This window comes from Micropterus salmoides, unplaced genomic scaffold (genome assembly GCF_014851395.1).
Source record: "Micropterus salmoides isolate LMB-PRFRI ecotype aquatic unplaced genomic scaffold, ASM1485139v1 Ms_hic_scaffold_10, whole genome shotgun sequence".
Classification (NCBI taxonomy): Eukaryota; Metazoa; Chordata; class Actinopteri; order Centrarchiformes; family Centrarchidae; genus Micropterus; species Micropterus salmoides.
In genome coordinates, this window is record NW_024040041.1 from 35,193,937 (window position 1) to 35,218,659 (window position 24,723).

Below are 24,723 nucleotides of genomic sequence, written 5' to 3' on the forward strand. Positions count from 1 at the left end.
TTCAGTGGATTATTTTATTTTGACGATACACAGGTTTAATAGTCGAGAACAGAGCAGAACAACACGTTAATCAGAGAAACAAACAGGAACCAGCTCAACCTAAAGTTTAGGTCTGTTAGTTTACTATCAACGGAGCATGCTCCAGCTGTGACCTGTAATGAATATGTCGTTTAACTGGGGGTGGACAAAATATTAGAAACACCTGTCAGTGTAATGTTAATATATTTCAACAGTGGTGGAAAGTAACTTGGTACATTTACACACATAAGTACTGCTCGACATTTATCTGACAGCTTTATACTTTTCAGATTAAGACGTTACGTAAAAAAACCTCAAAATACGTTTATAAAATGCACATTATTAAAAAATAATCCAGTGGTTCTCAGCCTTTAGGTCTTGTTAGGGAACTTTATGAGACTGAGACTTTTCTCACATGGTTTCATTTCAGTAACTGTTCTAATGAACAGAACCCTCAGATTTATCTGGGGACCCTTTGGAGGGCCCGACCCCTAGGTTGGGAACCAGTGGACTAAACTTTCTATCTGTATATAAAGTAGTTAAACTGTTGTTAAAGTCGTCGGTGAGCGGGCTGTCAGGGGCAGGGGGGAACGTTGAGGCAGGGCTCAACTTCAACTTTCTTTCCGTTCTCGGGCGCCGCGCCGCAGTCAGCATTCGGAGTCCCGAAGAACGTCGCGGGGTCCCTCTGACGGCCGATGGTAGGACTGAAAACACACAGAGTCATGTTTCCATTACATTACGATGACTTACTTTAAATCCTCGGAGACCTACTCTAACCTTAAAACCCTTCACACTAAAACTTACTGTCCTCACGCTGTGGGGACTTTATGGCGTTTGGTCGAGTCCCCACAAAGTGAAAACACAGTTATGGCCGACATGGGTAATAACCACCAACACGCACACACAGCGTATTCAGAAAACTCTGTGTGCCCTCAAGCATATCTTTGATGTTTCTAATGTCAGTCGTAAATGAGCGACCCAGTATCCTGGGAATTACAGTGCGTTCAGTTTGCAATGGGAAGTCAGATTTTTCTGAGATCCAATTTTGAAATTTCACATTGCTGCAGCTCCTCTTGTGTTTGTTTTAGCTATGGAGTGATGCATCTTGTCTCTAAATGATCTTTGTTGGGAGTTGCACATGCTCAGTTCCTAGTTAAGGACTACTAGCCAATCAGAAGCAGCGAAGGGCGGGTCAGCGAGAAGCCGGTAAACAGCTCGGGTTCAGCCGTACGTGTTGCCGACCGGCTCGGCAACACGGACTGGAGCGAGAGTTTCAGAGCGGTGAGTTATTAATCTGTATCCATAAAGTTTTAACTGAGCTCTGTCTCTACATCACAGGAACAACTTTATGTCACTGACTGCCTGGAGGGTAGCTAGTGTTTGGAAGGGAGAGGAGAGCTGTGTGCTGCAGCTCGCTGTTTCTGAGGGCGTGTCGGAGTCGCCGCTTGGCGTTATAACGCGCTGTTTTCAGGCAGCAGAGTTTTCTGTGGGAGATGTGAACTCCCTTTGGGCTTTTTCACTTTGCAAACCTGTTACATGCACAAAAAAGATATATAACTAATAAAGGAGAGGGGAAAAGCCAAAAAGCAGAACACCACCTCTTTAAGACGGATTACCGACTCGGAAAGTCGGGAGAACCTCACCAACCCTGACCTCAAAATCCAAGATGGCTGCTCCTGGAAAAAGTAACTGCCTGTTTTTTGCACACAGTCTTATTTGTGTCTCATTAAATAGAGTCCTGTGCAGCTTATCTGTGTAGACATGTAGCTGCTGTGTCTGTATGTGCAAAATACAGCGTAACACCTTGTTACCAGCTGGTTCTGCTAAACAATGACCAGAGGTGACAATCTTAGTTTCCACTTAAATCTGCTGTTGTACTGGAGCGCTGCGCACCATTACATCCATTTCCACTCACTGTCAGGACAGGAAGTAGTGAGTCCTTTAAAGGAAAGCGGATATTTGGAGACCAGAGTCCTCGTCCTGTCACAGAGCTTCAGTTAACTGGATTTTGGTTTTGTGTTCATGTTTTTCCTGTTGCAAGTCTGTTTTAATGGTTTGGGGTTCTGTGTTTCTTCTGTTCTGCCTTGTTTATTCTCATGTTCAGTTTAGTTCACTTTACCAGTTCTGTCTCATTTCCTGTTTTCTTATTTTGTGTCTTAGTTTCGATCTCACTGTGTAGTCCTGCTTCGGTGTCTTAGTCTTTAGTCCTGTGTCTTCATGTCTCAGTGGTAGTCCTTGGTTCTGATTCTTAGTTCTTTTGTTCGGTTTCCTTCATCCTAGTCTGCCGTCATTTGTTCTGGTCCTTGTTAACCAGTCAGTCTGTTTGGTCCTGTTTCTGTCTTGGTAAGTCCTGATGTTAGCCTTGCATCAAGTTACAGTTTGTCCGTGTGTCCTGTCTGTTCTCTACTTGTGTCTGAGTTGAAAATGTGCGTAGAAACAGGTGGATGGAAACAGGCTTTCTACATCCTGTCCTTCACTCATTGACCCACTGTCTGGTGCAGAATCAGTGAACTCACTTGTATTCGCTGTAATCGGGTTTACAGTATCTCTTCCTGAAGCGTTTGGACTTTCCTCCACAGGACGGTTTACACAGACTCCACTGCTCCCAGCCGTCCCAGGTGCCTTTCACTGTAACACACACAGGAATGTGAAATGATGAAGACTAAACCGGTTTCAGGAGGAGTTGAGTAGCAATACATTTATACAGGACATTTCTCAGAACCTAAACTCATCGATGGGGGAATATCAACGTTTGATCAACTTTCACCTCAAAGGTACTCTGATGTGCAACATGAAGGACATTTTCATGTTAAAGGGGCAACATGTAGTTTTCAGGAGCCACTAGCAGTGACGGTTTTCAGATTGCAACCAGCTGAGGACTGGAACTCATGAGCGAGCAGAATCCAACACACAGAGAGCAAAACACCAGAGACAGCTTCACACAACATGCTGGAAACATTACAGTAATAGTTTTATCAGCTGCAGGTTGAACTAATCCATGCATGATAACGGTATTTACTGCATTTAGCCGACGTGCTACTTCAGCGTTAGCTCGTCTGCTGCTTTCAGTCACTAACTTTACTATCTGTGTATCTTTCACTGGAGGCTCAGCAGTGTGAGCACAGCTACATGTACTGGATGATAATGGTTAGTGGGCTGGACTGAATATTGTAAATGAGATTGTGTCACACTTTATAACAGTTAGATCTCAGTAAGTAACGTTAAAGCCGACTCTGGGTCAGTTTTGTCTGGTCCAAAACAAAGCGGGGGTCTCTCCGTGACTCCAGTCTTTCTGATGTTCGATCATCGATCTGATTCTCGTTTGTCCTGACGGGCTCCAGCTAATAAAACTTTATTGTTGTTCTTCTCCCTACGTGGGGTTTGCGTTGTGTTGGCAGCCGGTTGTTTTGTGGTGTTAGTGGACTATGCAGTCGTTAGCTGTTGCGTTGTCGCTGTAGTTTGGGAGAGGCTCGGTAGCCCGACCCGATTCCTTCACAGAAGAAACAGAATAGTGGCTGATGCAAGCGACAGAGAAAACAGCTGTGTGCTTCATTTCTAAGTGAGGTTAGAGCCCGTTGAGTGACTAATTAAAGGAGACCTATTATTCTGCTTTTCCAGTCCTATATTGTAGTTCTGTGACTCCTGTACGGCAGATTTGCATGATTCAAAGTTCAAAACAAATAATCTTCTGTCTTATACTGGCTCTTCATGCAGGCCTTCATTTCAGCCTCTGTCTGAAACAAGCTGTAGATGCTCCTGTCTCTTTAAGGCCCCCCCTCTCAAAGCCCACTGTCTTCTGATTGACCAAGAGTATCTTTCTGTGGCTAACTGTTAATAACCGTGCGTGCTCCAAAACAGCTGATTCAAACTATCAACTCCTTATAAATCCTGAGGCTGCTTCAATCAGCTGTGTTGAAGCAGGGAGAGACTAAATCATGCAGGACAGGGGGTAACTTTCTCCAGGAGAGGGATGGGAAACACCGTCGTAGTACATAAACTTCAATTCAACGAAGATCAATTCATACAGCCAGCAAAGTCTTTGCACACTATTTAACGTTAAGTGTGAAAAGCTAAGTGTGAAAAATAGAGATTTTTATTTTATCTTTTTTTGGACAAATAACTAACTTGAGCATCGTCAACATGTTAAGACAAATGCAAACCTATGCCCTTGCAACACGCTTTACAAAAACAAACACACAGTAGCTTCATACAGTCTATGAGTTGAAGAACAAAAGCTAATCCTGCTACTTCTGGAGCTAACGCTAGCCACCGTTAGCGTAGCCTAACGTTACCTATGTAGCGACAAATAGGCTAACCTAACTTACACGCGTGTAACATTCTGTAATTTGTGTGATTTAGATGTACAATACTGTCAGCGGTAGCTATTGACGGCGAATAAATGCATTCAGACTTTACTCAATGTTTTGGAAAATGCTAAACAGTCACCTACTGCTGTCGCGATGTGTAGAGTAGCGAAACAACCGAGAATGCATCACGTTAATGTCCTGTGGGGACGTAAAAACTGACCGGCCTGACAGAGGAGGTCTGCAGTTGGACCCCTCTCGAAATCTGAGGTTTTTGCTCACAGGGATTTCTTTTAAATACTTTAACCTCATTATTTGAAGCTTTGGCCATGTTTAACATGAACATCCAACTTAGTGTTAGCTGCTGGGTTGTCGCTGTATTCTGAGAAAGGCTCGGGAGCCCGATTGTAGATAAGTCATAAAATGTGGAAAAGCATAATAGGTCTCCTTTAAAGAGGGATTTCATTGAAAAACTATATTTAGCCCCTTTAATGGGTTTATTCTGTTCCTTCTTTGATTGTCTTCAGTAGATTTCTCTGCAACACGTCACTCAGACGTCAGAACTGTTCATCGTGTCAGTTCATTTTTATTCTGGCCAATACACCTTTAAGGTCAGGGTTAGGTTCAGGCAGGTAGTGTGTGTGTGTGTGTGTGTGTGTGTGTGTGTGTGTGTCACCCACAGTAACAGTTGGTGACATCATAGCAGACCCGTCTGTCCAGCTGAGCGTCCCCGCTGCAGATGGATCCGTTGTGAGCTCGGTGAAGACACTGGCGCTCTCGAGTCTGACTGCCGCCCAGCTGCTTGCAGCGGATTTCCCGATTCCCGAACGGGAATTTACACTGATTCCATGGCGACCATTCCGACCACATCCCGTCCACTGCAAACAGACAGACGTCACACTCGTAAATACAAATGGAGGTGATTTAGAGCTGCCCTTCTGTCTGCAGCCAGGATTCATCTTTACACAGGTGAAAGGTTAAAGCACACATATACCATGCTGCTGCTGCTGCAGGAGGAGGCACAGCTGATTGGTTGGTTTGCAGAGTGTTACAAGTTTTCATGTTTTAAAAGACAAGCATCAGGTGTGTACCTGGACAGTGGACGTTGGTCTTACAGATGCTGGTTCGACGTTCCTCTCCATGACAATCTTGGCCGCCATGTGCAGGGGCGGGGCTGTTACATCTCCTGGTTGACACCTGAAGTCCTACCCCACAGGTAACAGGACAGGAAGACAAGGGAGACCAAGATCCCCAACCTCCGTCCACTGGTACAGGGACACACAGCAAGACAGATCACATCAGTGATCACCACCAGTGGACAACAACGTTATCGTTAAAACACCTGGGAGTGTTTTCGTCTCTACGTGGACACCGTCGTTAAAACACCTGGGAGTCGTTTTCGTCTCTACGTGCAAAACGTCGTTACAACACATGGGAGTCATTTTCGTCTCCACGTGGACACCGTCGTTAAAACACATGGGAGTTGTTTTCATCTCTACGTGGACACCGTCGTTAAAACACATGGGAGTCATTTTCGTCTCCACGTGGACACCGTCGTTAAAACACATGGGAGTTGTTTTCGTCTCTACGTGCAAAACGTCGTTAAAACACATGGGAGTCGTTTTCGTCTCTACGTGGACACAGTCGTTAAAACACATGGGAGTCGTTTTCGTCTCTACGTGCAAAACGTCGTTAAAACACATGGGAGTCGTTTTCGTCTCTACGTGGACACAGTCGTTAAAACACATGGGAGTCGTTTTCGTCTCCACGTGGACACCGTCGTTAAAACACATGGGAGTTGTTTTCGTCTCTACGTGGACACAGTCGTTAAAACACATGGGAGTCATTTTCGTCTCCACGTGGACACCGTCGTTAAAACACATGGGAGTTGTTTTCGTCTCTACGTGCAAAACGTCTTTAAAACACATGGGAGTCGTTTTCGTCTCTACGTGCAAAACGTCGTTAAAACACATGGGAGTCGTTTTCGTCTCTACGTGGACACAGTCGTTAAAACACATGGGAGTCGTTTTCGTCTCTACGTGCAAAACGTCGTTAAAACACATGGGAGTCGTTTTCGTCTCTACGTGGACACAGTCGTTAAAACACATGGGAGTCGTTTTCGTCTCTACGTGCAAAACGTCGTTAAAACACATGGGAGTCGTTTTCGTCTCTACGTGGACACAGTCGTTAAAACACATGGGAGTCGTTTTCGTCTGTACGTGCAAAACGTCATTAAAACACATGGGAGTCGTTTTCGTCTCTACGTGGACACAGTCGTTAAAACACATGGGAGTCGTTTTCGTCTCTACGTGCAAAACGTCGTTAAAACACATGGGAGTCGTTTTCGTCTCTACGTGGACACAGTCGTTAAAACACATGGGAGTCGTTTTTCGTCTCTACGTGCAAAACGTCGTTAAAACACATGGGAGTCGTTTTCGTCTCTACGTGGACACAGTCGTTAAAACACATGGGAGTCGTTTTCGTCTGTACGTGCAAAACGTCATTAAAACACATGGGAGTCGTTTTCGTCTCTACGTGGACACAGTCGTTAAAACACATGGGAGTCGTTTTCGTCTCTACGTGCAAAACGTCGTTAAAACACATGGGAGTCGTTTTCGTCTCTACGTGGACACAGTCGTTAAAACACATGGGAGTCGTTTTTCGTCTCTACGTGCAAAACGTCGTTAAAACACATGGGAGTCGTTTTCGTCTCTACGTGGACACAGTCGTTAAAACACATGGGAGTCGTTTTCGTCTCTACGTGGACACCGTCGTTAAAACACATGGGAGTCGTTTTCGTCTCTACGTGGACACCGTCGTTAAAACACATGGGAGTCGTTTTCGTCTCTACGTGCAAAACGTCGTTAAAACACATGGGAGTCGTTTTCGTCTCTACGTGGACACCGTCGTTAAAACACATGGGAGTCGTTTTCGTCTCTACGTGGACACCGTCGTTAAAACACATGGGAGTCGTTTTCGTCTCTACGTGCAAAACGTCGTTAAAACACATGGGAGTCGTTTTCGTCTCTACGTGGACACCGTCATTAAAACACATGGGAGTCGTTTTCATCTCTACGTGGACACAGTCGTTAAAACACATGGGAGTCGTTTTCGTCTCTACGTGGACACCGTCGTTAAAACACATGGGAGTCTTTTCGTCTCCACGTGGACACCGTCGTTAAAACACCTGGGAGTTGTTTTCGTCTCTACGTGGACACCGTCGTTAAAACACATGGGAGTTGTTTTCGTCTCTACGTGGACACCGTCGTTAAAACACATGGGAGTCTTTTCGTCTCCACGTGGACACCGTCGTTAAAACACCTGGGAGTTGTTTTCGTCTCTACGTGGACACCGTCGTTAAAACACATGGGAGTTGTTTTCGTCTCTACGTGGACACCGTCGTTAAAACACATGGGAGTCTTTTCGTCTCCACGTGGACACCGTCGTTAAAACACCTGGGAGTTGTTTTCGTCTCTACGTGGACACCGTCGTTAAAACACATGGGAGTTGTTTTCGTCTCTACGTGGACACCGTCGTTAAAACACATGGGAGTCTTTTCGTCTCCACGTGGACACCGTCGTTAAAACACCTGGGAGTTGTTTTCGTCTCTACGTGCAAAACGTCGTTACAACACATGGGAGTCATTTTCGTCTCCACGTGGACACCGTCGTTAAAACACATGGGAGTTGTTTTCATCTCTACGTGGACACCGTCGTTAAAACACATGGGAGTCATTTTCGTCTCCACGTGGACACCGTCGTTAAAACACATGGGAGTTGTTTTCGTCTCTACGTGCAAAACGTCGTTAAAACACATGGGAGTCGTTTTCGTCTCTACGTGGACACAGTCGTTAAAACACATGGGAGTCGTTTTCGTCTCTACGTGCAAAACGTCGTTAAAACACATGGGAGTCGTTTTCGTCTCTACGTGGACACAGTCGTTAAAACACATGGGAGTCGTTTTCGTCTCCACGTGGACACCGTCGTTAAAACACATGGGAGTTGTTTTCGTCTCTACGTGGACACAGTCGTTAAAACACATGGGAGTCATTTTCGTCTCCACGTGGACACCGTCGTTAAAACACATGGGAGTTGTTTTCGTCTCTACGTGCAAAACGTCTTTAAAACACATGGGAGTCGTTTTCGTCTCTACGTGCAAAACGTCGTTAAAACACATGGGAGTCGTTTTCGTCTCTACGTGGACACAGTCGTTAAAACACATGGGAGTCGTTTTCGTCTCTACGTGCAAAACGTCGTTAAAACACATGGGAGTCGTTTTCGTCTCTACGTGGACACAGTCGTTAAAACACATGGGAGTCGTTTTCGTCTCTACGTGCAAAACGTCGTTAAAACACATGGGAGTCGTTTTCGTCTCTACGTGGACACAGTCGTTAAAACACATGGGAGTCGTTTTCGTCTGTACGTGCAAAACGTCATTAAAACACATGGGAGTCGTTTTCGTCTCTACGTGGACACAGTCGTTAAAACACATGGGAGTCGTTTTCGTCTCTACGTGCAAAACGTCGTTAAAACACATGGGAGTCGTTTTCGTCTCTACGTGGACACAGTCGTTAAAACACATGGGAGTCGTTTTTCGTCTCTACGTGCAAAACGTCGTTAAAACACATGGGAGTCGTTTTCGTCTCTACGTGGACACAGTCGTTAAAACACATGGGAGTCGTTTTCGTCTGTACGTGCAAAACGTCGTTAAAACACATGGGAGTCGTTTTCGTCTCTACGTGGACACAGTCGTTAAACACATGGGAGTCGTTTTCGTCTCTACGTGCAAAACGTCGTTAAAACACATGGGAGTCGTTTTCGTCTCTACGTGGACACAGTCGTTAAAACACATGGGAGTCGTTTTTCGTCTCTACGTGCAAAACGTCGTTAAAACACATGGGAGTCGTTTTCGTCTCTACGTGGACACAGTCGTTAAAACACATGGGAGTCGTTTTCGTCTCTACGTGCAAAACGTCGTTAAAACACATGGGAGTCGTTTTCGTCTCTACGTGGACACCGTCGTTAAAACACATGGGAGTCGTTTTCGTCTCTACGTGGACACCGTCGTTAAAACACATGGGAGTCGTTTTCGTCTCTACGTGCAAAACGTCGTTAAAACACATGGGAGTCGTTTTCGTCTCTACGTGGACACCGTCGTTAAAACACATGGGAGTCGTTTTCGTCTCTACGTGGACACCGTCGTTAAAACACATGGGAGTCGTTTTCGTCTCTACGTGGACACCGTCGTTAAAACACATGGGAGTCGTTTTCGTCTCTACGTGCAAAACGTCGTTAAAACACATGGGAGTCGTTTTCGTCTCTACGTGGACACCGTCGTTAAAACACATGGGAGTCGTTTTCGTCTCTACGTGGACACCGTCGTTAAAACACATGGGAGTCGTTTTCGTCTCTACGTGCAAAACGTCATTAAAACACATGGGAGTCGTTTTCGTCTCTACGTGGACACCGTCATTAAAACACATGGGAGTCGTTTTCATCTCTACGTGGACACAGTCGTTAAAACACATGGGAGTCGTTTTCGTCTCTACGTGGACACCGTCGTTAAAACACATGGGAGTCTTTTCGTCTCCACGTGGACACCGTCGTTAAAACACCTGGGAGTTGTTTTCGTCTCTACGTGGACACCGTCGTTAAAACACATGGGAGTTGTTTTCGTCTCTACGTGGACACCGTCGTTAAAACACATGGGAGTCTTTTCGTCTCCACGTGGACACCGTCGTTAAAACACCTGGGAGTTGTTTTCGTCTCTACGTGGACACCGTCGTTAAAACACATGGGAGTTGTTTTCGTCTCTACGTGGACACCGTCGTTAAAACACATGGGAGTCTTTTCGTCTCCACGTGGACACCGTCGTTAAAACACCTGGGAGTTGTTTTCGTCTCTACGTGGACACCGTCGTTAAAACACATGGGAGTTGTTTTCGTCTCTACGTGGACACCGTCGTTAAAACACATGGGAGTCTTTTCGTCTCCACGTGGACACCGTCGTTAAAACACCTGGGAGTTGTTTTCGTCTCTACGTGGACACCGTCGTTAAAACACATGGGAGTTGTTTTCGTCTCTACGTGGACACCGTCGTTAAAACACATGGGAGTTGTTTTCGTCTCTACTTGCAAAACGTTGTTAAAACACTTGGGAGTTGTTTTCGTCTCTACGTGGACACCGTCGTTAAAACACATGGGAATTGTTTTCGTCACTACGTCTCTATCTCTCTATCATTGACAGTAGCTGGACAGACAGGTGTACCTGGGCAGTGCGGCAGGTGGTTGCAGTTTTCTCTCTCCCTGTCGTCACCCTGGCAATCTCTGCCAGGCGGGCTGGAGGAAGGGGCGGGGTTTGAGCAGAAGCGCTGGCGAGTTCTGACAGAAGCTTGGCGTTGTGGGATACATGAAGTAGAACACTCACTCCAGACAGACCACCCGGACCAGAACCCGTCGACTGTCAGAGACACAGACAGACAAAGACAAGAACAAAACACGCAGGGAATATTAACCATCTATCCATCGTCAACCGCTTATCCTGCGTTACAGGGTCGCGGGGGGCTGGAGCCAATCCCATGTGTGTGTGCGTGTGTACCTGTGTGTAGTGTCGGCTGATATGTGTGTGTGTGTGTGTACCTGTGTGTAGTGTCGGCTGATATGTGTGTGTGTGTGTACCTGTGTGTAGTGTCGGCTGATATGTGTGTGTGTGTGTACCTGTGTGTAGTGTCGGCTGATATGTGTGTGCGTGTGTACCTGTGTGTAGTGTCGGCTGATATGTGTGTGCGTGTGTACCTGTGTGTAGTGTCGGCTGATATGTGTGTGCGTGTGTACCTGTGTGTAGTGTCGGCTGATATGTGTGTGCGTGTGTACCTGTGTGTAGTGTCGGCTGATATGTGTGTGTGTGTGTGTACCTGTGTGTAGTGTCGGCTGATATGTGTGTGTGTGTGTGTACCTGTGTGTAGTGTCGGCTGATTTGTGTGTGTGTGTGTGTACCTGTGTGTAGTGTCGGCTGATTTGTGTGTGCGTGTGTGTACCTGTGTGTAGTGTCGGCTGATATGTGTGTGCGTGTGTACCTGTGTGTAGTGTCGGCTGATATGTGTGTGCGTGTGTACCTGTGTGTAGTGTCGGCTGATATGTGTGTGCGTGTGTACCTGTGTGTAGTGTCGGCTGATATGTGTGTGCGTGTGTACCTGTGTGTAGTGTCGGCTGATATGTGTGTGCGTGTGTACCTGTGTGTAGTGTCGGCTGATATGTGTGCGTGTGTACCTGTGTGTAGTGTCGGCTGATATGTGTGTGTGTGTGTGTACCTGTGTGTAGTGTCGGCTGATATGTGTGCGTGTGTGTGTGTGTACCTGTGTGTAGTGTCGGCTGATATGTGTGCGTGTGTGTGTGTGTGTACCTGTGTGTAGTGTCGGCTGATATGTGTGTGTGTGTGTGTGTGTGTGTGTACCTGTGTGTAGTGTCGGCTGATATGTGTGTGTGTGTGTGTGTGTGTGTACCTGTGTGTAGTGTCGGCTGATATGTGTGTGTGTGTGTGTACCTGTGTGTAGTGTCGGCTGATATGTGTGTGTGTGTGTGTACCTGTGTGTAGTGTCGGCTGATATGTGTGTGTGTGTGTGTACCTGTGTGTAGTGTCGGCTGATATGTGTGTGTGTGTACCTGTGTGTAGTGTCGGCTGATATGTGTGTGTGTGTACCTGTGTGTACCTGTGTGTAGTGTCGGCTGATGTGTGTGTGTGTGTACCTGTGTGTACCTGTGTGTAGTGTCGGCTGATGTGTGTGTGTGTACCTGTGTGTAGTGTCAGCTGATGTGTGTGTGTGTACCTGTGTGTAGTGTCAGCTGATGTGTGTGTGTGTACCTGTGTGTAGTGTCAGCTGATGTGTACCTGTGTGTACCTGTGTGTAGTGTCAGCTGATGTGTACCTGTGTGTACCTGTGTGTAGTGTCAGCTGATGTGTACCTGTGTGTACCTGTGTGTAGTGTCAGCTGATGTGTACCTGTGTGTACCTGTGTGTAGTGTCAGCTGATGTGTACCTGTGTGTACCTGTGTGTAGTGTCAGCTGATATGTGTGTGTACCTGTGTGTACCTGTGTGTAGTGTCAGCTGATATGTGTGTGTACCTGTGTGTACCTGTGTGTAGTGTCAGCTGATATGTGTGTGTACCTGTGTGTACCTGTGTGTAGTGTCAGCTGATATGTGTGTGTACCTGTGTGTACCTGTGTGTAGTGTCAGCTGATATGTGTGTGTGTGTACCTGTGTGTACCTGTGTGTAGTGTCAGCTGATATGTGTGTGTGTACCTGTGTGTACCTGTGTGTAGTGTCAGCTGATGTGTGTGTGTACCTGTGTGTACCTGTGTGTAGTGTCAGCTGATGTGTGTGTGTTTGTGTACCTGTGTGTAGTGTCAGCTGATATGTGTGTGTGTGTTACCTGGACAGGGACTCTGACAGACGCTGCTCTTAGTGCTCGGTCCGTCACAGAATCGGCCGCCATATTTAGGGGCGGGACGATCACACCTCCTGATTGACAGCTGAAGCCCCTCCCCACAGGAGACTGAGCACGGCCCAGGTGGAGACCACGCCCCCCAGCTGCCGTCCACTGCAGAGACAGCCAGTCAGAACACACGTTTTTCATTTAGAGACTTTACCCTGATCTTTCTATCCGAACAGTTTGTTCGCACACCTGGACAGTTTGGGAGCTCGCTGCAGTCCAGGGCCTGGAATTCGTCTCCAGGGCAAGCATTTCCAGGTGGCGCCGTGTCATTGGAAGGGGCGGGGTTAGAGCAGGAGCGATATCGCAATTTGGAGGGGATGATGACAACATCGTCCCGCTCACTGATGCACCTAGCAGAACACGGAGACCAATCGGTCCAACTGGACCAGCCGCCATGAACTGGTGGAGATAGAGAGAGACAGTTAGACAGGTGGAGACAGAGACAGTTAGACAGGTAGAGAGAGAGAGCAACAGTTAGACAGGTGGAGACAGAGACAGTTAGACAGGTGGAGACAGAGACAGTTAGACAGGTAGAGAGAGAGAGCAACAGTTAGACAGGTGGAGACAGAGACAGTTAGACAGGTAGAGAGAGAGAGCAACAGTTAGACAGGTGGAGACAGAGACAGTTAGACAGGTAGAGAGAGAGAGAGACAGTTAGACAGGTGGAGACAGAGACAGTTAGACAGGTAGAGAGAGAGCAACAGTTAGACAGGTGGAGACAGAGACAGTTAGACAGGTAGAGAGAGAGAGCAACAGTTAGACAGGTGGAGACAGAGACAGGTAGACAGGTGGAGACAGAGACAGTTAGACAGGTGGAGACAGAGACAGTTAGACAGGTAGAGAGAGAGAGCAACAGTTAGACAGGTGGAGAGAGAGACAGTTAGACAGGTAGAGAGAGAGAGAGAGACAGTTAGACAGGTAGAGAGAGAGAGCAACAGTTAGACAGGTGGAGACAGAGACAGACAGGTAGAGAGAGAGAGCAACAGTTAGACAGGTGGAGACAGAGACAGTTAGACAGGTAGAGAGAGAGAGACAGTTAGACAGGTAGAGAGAGAGAGAGAGACAGTTAGACAGGTGGAGACAGAGACAGTTAGACAGGTAGAGAGAGAGAGCAACAGTTAGACAGGTGGAGACAGAGACAGTTAGACAGGTAGAGAGAGAGAGAGACAGTTAGACAGGTGGAGACAGAGACAGTTAGACAGGTAGAGAGAGAGAGAGCAACAGTTAGACAGGTGGAGACAGAGACAGTTAGACAGGTAGAGAGAGAGAGCAACAGTTAGACAGGTGGAGAGAGAGAGAAAGTTAGACAGGTGGAGACAGAGACAGTTAGACAGGTAGAGAGAGAGAGCAACAGTTAGACAGGTGGAGACAGAGACAGTTAGACAGGTAGAGAGAGAGCAACAGTTAGACAGGTGGAGACAGAGACAGTTAGACAGGTAGAGAGAGAGAGAGACAGTTAGACAGGTGGAGACAGAGACAGTTAGACAGGTGGAGACAGAGACAGTTAGACAGGTAGAGAGAGAGAGCAACAGTTAGACAGGTGGAGACAGAGACAGTTAGACAGGTAGAGAGAGAGAGCAACAGTTAGACAGGTGGAGACAGAGACAGTTAGACAGGTAGAGAGAGAGAGCAACAGTTAGACAGGTGGAGACAGAGACAGTTAGACAGGTAGAGAGAGAGAGACAGTTAGACAGGTAGAGAGAGAGAGACAGTTAGACAGGTAGAGAGAGAGAGAGACAGTTAGACAGGTGGAGACAGAGACAGTTAGACAGGTAGAGAGAGAGAGCAACAGTTAGACAGGTGGAGACAGAGACAGTTAGACAGGTAGAGAGAGAGAGAGACAGTTAGACAGGTGGAGACAGAGACAGTTAGACAGGTAGAGAGAGAGAGAGCAACAGTTAGACAGGTGGAGACAGAGACAGTTAGACAGGTAGAGAGAGAGAGAGCAACAGTTAGACAGGTGGAGAGAGAGAGAAAGTTAGACAGGTGGAGACAGAGACAGACAGGTAGAGAGAGAGCAACAGTTAGACAGGTGGAGACAGAGACAGTTAGACAGGTAGAGAGAGAGAGCAACAGTTAGACAGGTGGAGACAGAGACAGACAGGTAGAGAGAGAGAGAGACAGTTAGACAGGTGGAGACAGAGACAGTTAGACAGGTGGAGACAGAGACAGTTAGACAGGTAGAGAGAGAGAGCAACAGTTAGACAGGTAGAGAGAGAGAGACAGTTAGACAGGTAGAGAGAGAGAGCAACAGTTAGACAGGTGGAGACAGAGACAGTTAGACAGGTAGAGAGAGAGAGAGACAGTTAGACAGGTGGAGACAGAGACAGTTAGACAGGTAGAGAGAGAGAGAGCAACAGTTAGACAGGTGGAGAGAGAGAGACAGTTAGACAGGTGGAGACAGAGACAGTTAGACAGGTAGAGAGAGAGAGCAACAGTTAGACAGGTGGAGACAGAGACAGTTAGACAGGTAGAGAGAGAGAGAGACAGTTAGACAGGTAGAGAGAGAGAGAGACAGTTAGACAGGTAGAGAGAGAGAGAGACAGTTAGACAGGTGGAGACAGAGACAGTTAGACAGGTAGAGAGAGAGCAACAGTTAGACAGGTGGAGACAGAGACAGTTAGACAGGTAGAGAGAGAGAGCAACAGTTAGACAGGTGGAGACAGAGACAGTTAGACAGGTAGAGAGAGAGAGAGAGACAGTTAGACAGGTGGAGACAGAGACAGTTAGACAGGTAGAGAGAGAGAGAGCAACAGTTAGACAGGTGGAGACAGAGACAGTTAGACAGGTAGAGAGAGAGAGAGCAACAGTTAGACAGGTGGAGAGAGAGAGAAAGTTAGACAGGTGGAGACAGAGACAGACAGGTAGAGAGAGAGAGCAACAGTTAGACAGGTGGAGACAGAGACAGTTAGACAGGTAGAGAGAGAGAGCAACAGTTAGACAGGTGGAGACAGAGACAGTTAGACAGGTAGAGAGAGAGAGAGACAGTTAGACAGGTGGAGACAGAGACAGTTAGACAGGTGGAGACAGAGACAGTTAGACAGGTAGAGAGAGAGAGCAACAGTTAGACAGGTGGAGAGAGAGAGACAGTTAGACAGGTAGAGAGAGAGAGCAACAGTTAGACAGGTGGAGACAGAGACAGTTAGACAGGTAGAGAGAGAGAGCAACAGTTAGACAGGTGGAGACAGAGACAGTTAGACAGGTAGAGAGAGAGAGACAGTTAGACAGGTGGAGACAGAGACAGTTAGACAGGTAGAGAGAGAGAGAGACAGTTAGACAGGTGGAGACAGAGACAGTTAGACAGGTAGAGAGAGAGAGAGCAACAGTTAGACAGGTGGAGAGAGAGAGACAGTTAGACAGGTGGAGACAGAGACAGTTAGACAGGTAGAGAGAGAGAGCAACAGTTAGACAGGTGGAGACAGAGACAGTTAGACAGGTAGAGAGAGAGAGAGACAGTTAGACAGGTAGAGAGAGAGACAGTTAGACAGGTAGAGAGAGAGAGAGACAGTTAGACAGGTGGAGACAGAGACAGTTAGACAGGTGGAGACAGAGACAGTTAGACAGGTAGAGAGAGAGCAACAGTTAGACAGGTGGAGACAGAGACAGTTAGACAGGTAGAGAGAGAGAGCAACAGTTAGACAGGTGGAGACAGAGACAGTTAGACAGGTAGAGAGAGAGAGAGACAGTTAGACAGGTGGAGACAGAGACAGTTAGACAGGTAGAGAGAGAGAGAGACAGTTAGACAGGTAGAGAGAGAGAGACAGTTAGACAGGTAGAGAGAGAGAGCAACAGTTAGACAGGTGGAGACAGAGACAGTTAGACAGGTAGAGAGAGAGAGCAACAGTTAGACAGGTGGAGACAGAGACAGTTAGACAGGTAGAGAGAGAGAGCAACAGTTAGACAGGTGGAGACAGAGACAGTTAGACAGGTAGAGAGAGAGAGCAACAGTTAGACAGGTGGAGACAGAGACAGTTAGACAGGTAGAGAGAGAGAGCAACAGTTAGACAGGTGGAGACAGAGACAGTTAGACAGGTAGAGAGAGAGAGAGACAGTTAGACAGGTGGAGACAGAGACAGTTAGACAGGTAGAGAGAGAGAGAGACAGTTAGACAGGTGGAGACAGAGACAGTTAGACAGGTAGAGAGAGAGAGAGCAACAGTTAGACAGGTGGAGACAGAGACAGTTAGACAGGTAGAGAGAGAGAGCAACAGTTAGACAGGTGGAGACAGAGACAGTTAGACAGGTAGAGAGAGAGAGACAGTTAGACAGGTAGAGACAGAGACAGTTAGACAGGTAGAGAGAGAGAGACAGTTAGACAGGTAGAGAGAGAGAGAGCAACAGTTAGACAGGTGGAGAGAGAGAGACAGTTAGACAGGTGGAGACAGAGACAGTTAGACAGGTGGAGACAGAGACAGTTAGACAGGTAGAGAGAGAGAGCAACAGTTAGACAGGTGGAGACAGAGACAGTTAGACAGGTAGAGAGAGAGAGCAACAGTTAGACAGATGGAGAGAGAGAGACAGTTAGACAGGTGGAGACAGAGACAGTTAGACAGGTAGAGAGAGAGAGCAACAGTTAGACAGGTGGAGACAGAGACAGTTAGACAGGTAGAGAGAGAGAGAGACAGTTAGACTGGTGGAGACAGAGACAGTTAGACAGGTAGAGAGAGAGAGCAACAGTTAGACAGGTAGAGAGAGAGAGACAGACAGGTGGAGACAGAGACAGTTAGACAGGTGGAGAGAGAGACAGGTAGAGAGAGAAAGAGAGAGACAGTTACAGGTGGAGAGAGAGACAGTTAGACAGGTAGAGAGAGAGAGACAGTTAGACAGGTAGAGAGAGAGAGCAACAGTTAGACAGGTAGAGAGAGAGAGACAGTTAGACAGGTGGAGACAGAGACAGTTAGACAGGTAGAGAGAGAGAGAGACAGTTAGACAGGTGGAGACAGAGACAGTTAGACAGGTAGAGAGAGAGAGCAACAGTTAGACAGGTGGAGACAGAGACAGTTAGACAGGTAGAGAGAGAGAGACAGTTAGACAGGTGGAGAGACATGTTACCTGGACAGGTGTTGTCTGCTGGACACTCCTCTGTCTCCTGTGATGGACCGATGCAGGACAAGCGACACTCAGGGGAACTGGAGCAGACTCTCTCTCTCTTCCTGACTCCGCCTCCTCCACAGGTCACCGAGCAGGGCGACCACGGGAGCCACAAGCCCCACCCCTTCGCTACACACACACACATTAATCACAGACATGATGATGTGTGTAAATCAATGAGTGTGTGTCCCAGGTGAGGGTTGTTCAGGTGTGAGTGTGTGTCCCAGGTGAGGGTTGTTCAGGTGTGAGTGTGTGTCCCAGGTGAGGGTTGTTCAGGTGTGAGGTTTGTTCAGGTGTGAGGGTGTGTCCCAGGTGAGGGTTGTTCAGGTGTGAGGGTTGTTCAGGTGTGAGTGTGTGTCCCAGGTGAGGGTTGTTCAGGTGTGAGGGTTGTTCAGGTGTGAGGGTGTGTCCCAGGTGAGGGTTGTTCAGGTGTGAGGGTTGTTCAGGTGTGAGGGGTGTTCAGGTGTGAGTGTGTGTCCCAGGTGAGGGGTGTTCAGGTGTGAGGGGTGTTCAGGTTGTTCAGGTGTGAGAGTTGTTCAGGTGTTCAGGTTGTTCAGGTGTGAGTGTGTGTCCCAGGTGAGGGGTGTTCAGGTGTGAGGGTTGTTCAGGTGTGAGGGTTGTTCAGGTGAGGGGTGTTCAGGTGTGAAGGGTGTTCAGGTTTTTCAGGTGTGAGAGTTGTTCAGGTGTTCAGGTTGTTCAGGTGTGAGTGTGTGTCCCAGGTGAGGGGTGTTCAGGTGTGAGGGGTGTTCAGGTGTGTGCATACCGTCGCAGCAGGTGCCGCTGCAGGGGACTGTCTCCAGTTTGTCCTCAGCGTTTTCGCATTCTGATTGGCCGATGCCGAAACACTTCCTGCTCCTCTGCGTCACTCCTTCCCCACACAGAACGTTACACGGTGACCACGGAGTCCAGGGAGACCACACGGCAGGCCTGCAAACACACCAGCAGGACCGGTTGGACTACTGAGGACCAACAGAACCCTGGTCGCACCAGGACCTCATTGGCGTTCCTCTCAGGAAGACAGACGTTTCATCAGACTTCTTCCGTTCTGACTGGCTGGTAGAGTGACTCAGATATTTAACCTCCGGGATCACCAGGACCTCCTACTGTGGCCAACAAGCAAAGCCCTGAACTCCTTCAGACGACCACCTGACCATCCGACAGCAATAACGTGATTACTGGCACCAGTACAAGGATCGGACAGTGATGTTTTCACTCTGCGGCTGAGCTCACTATACAGCTCACTACAGAGGGAGGAGTGAATGAGCGGTGATTTCAGACACAGCTATTGAAGAGGACAGGAGGACCCTGTGTTTTTTAAACCCAAGAACACACTAAGACAGATGCTGGTCCACCCCAAAGACCGCACACCCAAACACAAGAAAAGCAATCTAGTGTATGCGGTCCAATGCAGTGAGGAATGCACAGACCTGTATATTGGGGAGACTAAACAACCACGACACAAACGCATGGCTCAACACAGAAGGGCCAACTCCTCAGGTCAAGACTCTGCTGTCTACTTACATCTGAAGGACAGAGGACACTCGTTTGAGGACCACCAGGTGCACATTTTAGACAGAGAAGATGGATGGTTTGAAAGAGGTGTCAAGGAAGCATCTACACCAGGGTTGAGAAGCCGTCATTGAACAGGGGAGGGGGTCTACGCCACCACTTATCCCCCACTTACAATGCTGTCCTTTCATCACTTCCCAGGAAACTCAACAAACGTAACCTATTGGCCTCAGGTGAAGATACCAACGATGGTCGTTCAGTCTTGGCCTCAGGTGAAGATACCAACGATGGTCGTTCAGTCTCGACCTCAGGTAGTCTTAACGACCGTAACGACTGTCGTCACAGCAACAAGGAACACTAACGAACCAGCGGTATCGATGACCCGGGCCAACGACCCCACTGAGGTTAAATAGCTGAGTTTCCCTGCCAGTCAGTCAGAACTGAAGAAGTCCTTTGGATGAGGGACGAAACGTCTTCCAGTATCTTCAACCAAGTCCAGTTGCCCTTGATTTTAACCTTCGTTGGAGAACTATGACCTGGATGACTGAGACATTCAGACAAAAAGCTAAACCTCCAACAAGCCTGAAGACATGAGGACGGGACTAAACGCCCGAATGTCTTCACGGATGAGGTTGGAATAAAGTTTAGATAAGATGATGTCACCACAGCGTGTGTGTGTGCGTGTGTGTGTGCACTGACCCACAGGACTGACACTCTCCATCTGCTTCCTGGTAACCATAGTGATGGTTCTGACAGCAGTCGTCTTCATCCACCTCGCCGAGGTCTTCATCACACTGACCCAGGTCGAAACGTGCAAAACACCGCACACACTCTGCACACACACACACACACACACACACACGTGTAAACAAAAAAAGAACAGGAAGATGTTGTGTGTGTGTGTGTGCAGAGTGTGTGTGTGTGTGTGTGCAGAGTGTGTGTGTGTGTGTGTGTGTGTGTGTGTGTGCAGAGTGTGTGTGTGTGTGTGTGTGTGTGTGTGCAGAGTGTGTGTGTGTGTGTGTGTGTGTGTGCAGAGTGTGTGTGTGTGTGTGTGTGCAGAGTGTGTGTGTGTGTGTGTGTGTGTGTGTGTGTGCAGAGTGTGTGTGTGTGTGTGTGTGAGTGTGTGTGCAGAGAAGTGTTTCCAGGATTTCGACACAGGGGAAAGTTTCTTCATGTTTCCGATCAATTGTTACACAATTTTAGGCAAATTTCCAGAAACCTCATCAACAACAAACACAAACCAGAGTTTAATTTAGTGAAAACTGCTGCAGGAGCTCCTCCCCCTCCTCCTCCTGCTCCTCCTGCTCCTCCTTCACTGGGGCGGCTGTGGCTCAGGAGTTAGAGCGGGTTGGCCGTTAATCGGAAGGTCGGCGGTTCAATGCCTGGCTCCCCCTGGCTGCATGTCAAAGTGTCCTTGGGCAAGATACTGAACCCCGAATTGCCCCTGGCTGGCCGCCAGTGTATGAATGTTAGTTTCCGTTTGAGCACTTAGGATCAGTGTATGAATGTGAGTGACTGGTGAATGCAGATGTAGTGTAAAAGCGCTTTGAGTGGTCGAAAAGACTAGAAAGGCGCTATACAAGTACGGAGCATTTACATTTACATTCACTGCTGTTTGGTGTTTAGACCATTTTCACATTTTGAATTAGTCACAAAGTGAAAGGTGGACACGTGGAGAGCTGGGTGACCAGCAGCGAACTGACAGCAGGGTTTGTGTCCTCGATAGACGCACATGTAGAAGAAGAAGAAGAAGAACCAGGAGTCCGTAGACTAGAAACCCTCCTCAGAGTAGGACTGAGATCATTGATGAAGCTTCAACACGAGTGAGACGTCGCTGTTATACCTGCACTCTCTGGGACAAAGTAGAAATTATTATAATATTTAGTAGTTGCAGGAACAGTGCGGAGTTTTAGACACGGCAATATAAATATTAAAACTCATGTAATTATGCACATGCTCCTTTCAGATTTACTGGCATGGTAAAGGAATTAAAGGCCGGTGAGTTCAGCAATTTAAGAAAATAAAAGCCGGGGCGTAGAAGTTTTACGGTAGCTTAACCTCATATGAGACATGCAAAGTACAAACAAACCAGGCAGCCTTTCACGTTTCGTCAGCACATCCTCTACATCAGGTTGAGCGAAAAAACAGACCGGACATCAAATGACTGAAAGCAATACAGAAATAACAGGATCTGAAAAGGTAAATACATAAATAAAATGAAAAAGGAAAATAAATAAATAGAGCTGCCTTAAATGGACTTAAACCTGCTCAATGATGAAACCACCTTAAAAGCTTTCTTGTAGGATGTAATCTCCCAAAGGCTCAAACTGGGTTTAGTCTAAACGAATCTACTCTTATCTGTAAATACACAGTTATATACATCAAAATTAAAACTTACTCCTGTTTGTTGGTCAAATGTCATTTAAAAAAAAGTTAACTTCTTTAACCTGGGGAGGGGGAAGTGGACATGAAAACCTCTTTGACTTTAAATTCCTACTGGGTCAGGACCCTCAAGCAGGAGGTTTCTAATAACCCTGTTGGCACATTTATCAACACAAAGGTCAGTTCCATCAAAACAACAGCAGCAGCCTCTGAGTCCAGATCTGAGAGGGACCGTTTGGCTCGGATCACTCCATCATGGTTTAACAGAACACAGGAGGTTAAAGTTTTTACATCCTGCAACAAATTTCCATTATCATCCATCAGCAGAGCAGCAGCTCGCTCCTCTGTGCACACAGATTTTCTGTTACGTGGTGTGAAGTCGTGTTTATTTGTGAACTTCCAGTAAAGAAGAGTTTGTTGGCCTCTAACACGAGAGGCTGCGGTTTCACTTCCTGTTTCACGCTAACTACAGATTGTTTTTTAAAAAAGCATGACCTCGGCCATTCGCCGAGCTGAGCCCTGTGGGTGTTATTGTAACCGTGGTGACGACGCTCCGCTGGCCTCGGCAGAGCTGCCATTTTAACAAAGGAACGCAGCTCTCCTCCCCTCAGCGCCGTCCGAGGACAGCCAGTAGAAACTGGCGACAGCTTCAGGTAACACCACCAGCCTTCTCCCGTCAGGCTGCAGATTCAGACAGCTGCTCTACAAACAAGAGGACGCCGTGGGAAACGTTTGGTTCTCTGCGCTATAAGAGCACCAAACTCACAAACTCATGATGCCACTGCTGTGTGAAGGTTGCTCTTTTAGGTAGAGTCTGTGAGGACAATAACCACTGAATCTGAGGGGGCGTGGCGGGGGCCCAGAGTCTGCACAGCGGCCCGGGGTCAAATCCTGCCTGCAGCCCTTTGCCGGGTGTCACTTCTATCTCTGTCTCCCCTATTAACTCTCTGTGCACTGTCCTTTCAAAATAAAGGCAAAAAAACATGTGAACCTGAGGGTCACGTCAGAGCAGAAAACACTTCTTCTATGGGAGCTGAGTGCAGGTTCTGCACCACATCTGATCACATGTGCATGCTCACAAGACAGAAACTGGATTGATTTGATCCAGATCCAGGTTTAAAGCAACACTCGGTTGGTTCTCCTCATTGTTTCACACAGAGCTCGTTTGTTGTCTTCACAAGCTGTGACAGTCGGTCGGTTCAGAGAGGCGTCACGTGGAGACAAGAGCAGGACTGATGTGATGTAGAAATGAATGTTTAAAACGTCCTAATATGACGTCTGCTTTCTCCAGGACCTCAGAGAGAACGGCTAGATCCAGGTCTATAGATGACCTGGATCTAAAGCAGTTTTTAAAAGAAGGGGTTTAATTCCAGCTACTTTAAAATGTAAATGTAAACGCTCCGTACTTGTATAGCGCCTTTCTAGTCTTTTCGACCACTCAAAGCGCTTTTACACTACATCTGCATTCACCAGTCAAACACATTCATACACTGAGCCTAAGTGCTCAAACAGAAACTAACATTCACACTCATTCATACACTGGCGGAACAGCCGCCAGGGGCAAATCGGGGTTCAGAATCTTGCCCAAGGACACTTCGACACGCAGCCTGGAGGAGCCGGGGATTGAACTTTAAAGGACTGTTGTTACTCAGCCTGCTAACAAAGACAGGCTGACAAGGGCGTCACTCTGTGTTGAGAAGTGGTGGAGACTCAGATTAGAGCTGTGAAGAGACACTTAGCTGGAGAGACATCACGATATCAGGTTCACGAGAACGAGACGAAAACATCCTTAAACAGTGTTTTAAAGATATCCTGATCCTGATGTCTGAGGGGGCCTCCCACCTGGAAATTTAGATCTTTAAACACTTTTCTTTACGTTTCTGCACCAATTTATGGGGGAAATGTTTGTTATTTATGTAAAAGGAAACAAAATTCAGGTGACAGTTCAAACTATATAAATCTAACAGAATCTAAGTGAGAGCAGCTTTCAGAGCTGTTTCTCATGCAGATCAACTTCTCTCCTGTAATATCATCCTGCTGAGGCCTGATTTAGTCTTCACTCCTCTTTGGTCATGTTCACAGGGAGAGAACGGAAAACTTAGCCAAAAACAAACTGTGTCCAGAAGTTGTTAAAGTTACTGACTGCTGCATGTTTTTGGGTCATTTCATTATTGTGCTGCATGTTTTCTTAATGTGCAAATAAACCTTTCTAAATTAATTTGTAAACTACTTTCTTATTTAACTGCAAGCTATATTTCAGACAAATTATGCTTAAAAGAGTGATGTGGACAAAATCAGCCATTTGAAAAGGTGCTGGGGACCCAGAGTTCACCTGTGCAGCTCGATCACTTCTAGTAAAGACGAGCCGACTGAGGTGAGAAGACATTTTGAAATGTTCTTATATAAAGAGTTTGTTCCTGCAGCAGCAGAAGTTTCAGCTTCACCTTCAACATGTTTCAGAGCTACAGAGAAACGACCCTCTCATCCTAAACTCACGTTCAGACGGCGGTTTACTGACCTGAACGCTCCACCGAGACCAGCAGCAGAACCACAACCAGCAGAACCCTCAGGACCGTCAGAACCTCCATCCTGCTGCTGCTGCACAGAAGTGAAGACGGAGAGCAGCAGCTTCACTTTCTCTTTCAGCAGCACCCCCCCCCCTCTGCTGAGGGAGTGTTTGCATTCGTCAGGTTCTGCCTTTGTGTCAGGGAGGAGGGTCGGCCCGCAGGGGAAAGTCCCCCGAGGGACGAAAACTGTTTGTTTGCTTTAGACTCTGATAGAATTAAAACAAAACCTACTGAGATACAATCAGCTGGTTCTACTTAAAGGGTTACTAAACCATTTGAATCTAAAAAGCTCACGCTTTTATCCAAAGTGACTTACAATTTCTATACATGTCAGAGGTCACACATGTCAGGGGGATTGAACCC

At 47.2% G+C, this 24,723-nt stretch overlaps 1 protein-coding gene across 1 annotated transcript; it reads right to left on the reverse strand.

The window, feature by feature from the left end:
• Nucleotides 1-24,468, reverse strand: LOC119896603 (properdin-like). Its single transcript, XM_038710097.1, has 11 exons — nucleotides 24,312-24,468; nucleotides 20,111-20,243; nucleotides 18,666-18,829; nucleotides 17,864-18,031; nucleotides 13,002-13,211; nucleotides 12,750-12,917; nucleotides 10,588-10,779; nucleotides 5,414-5,587; nucleotides 5,003-5,200; nucleotides 2,535-2,646; nucleotides 1-722 (listed from the first exon to the last, which is right to left on the reverse strand). The coding sequence occupies exons 1-11, from the start codon at nucleotides 24,379-24,381 to the stop codon at nucleotides 593-595; spliced, it is 1,719 nt and encodes a 572-aa protein (XP_038566025.1). The 5' UTR covers nucleotides 24,382-24,468; the 3' UTR covers nucleotides 1-592.
• Between the last annotated feature and the right edge of the window lie 255 nt (nucleotides 24,469-24,723).

Coding starts and splice junctions, on each gene's coding strand:
- LOC119896603 (XM_038710097.1), bottom strand. CDS start 24,381: ATGGAGGTTCTGACGGTCCTGAGGGTTCTGCTGGTTGTGGTTCTGCTG. Junction 20,244..24,311: donor GGTCTCGGTGGAGCGTTCAG/GTCAGTAAACCG, acceptor GTGTGTGTGCAG/AGTGTGTGCGGTGTTTTGCA. Junction 5,588..10,587: donor CCACCTGCCGCACTGCCCAG/GTACACCTGTCT, acceptor TCCCTGTACCAG/TGGACGGAGGTTGGGGATCT.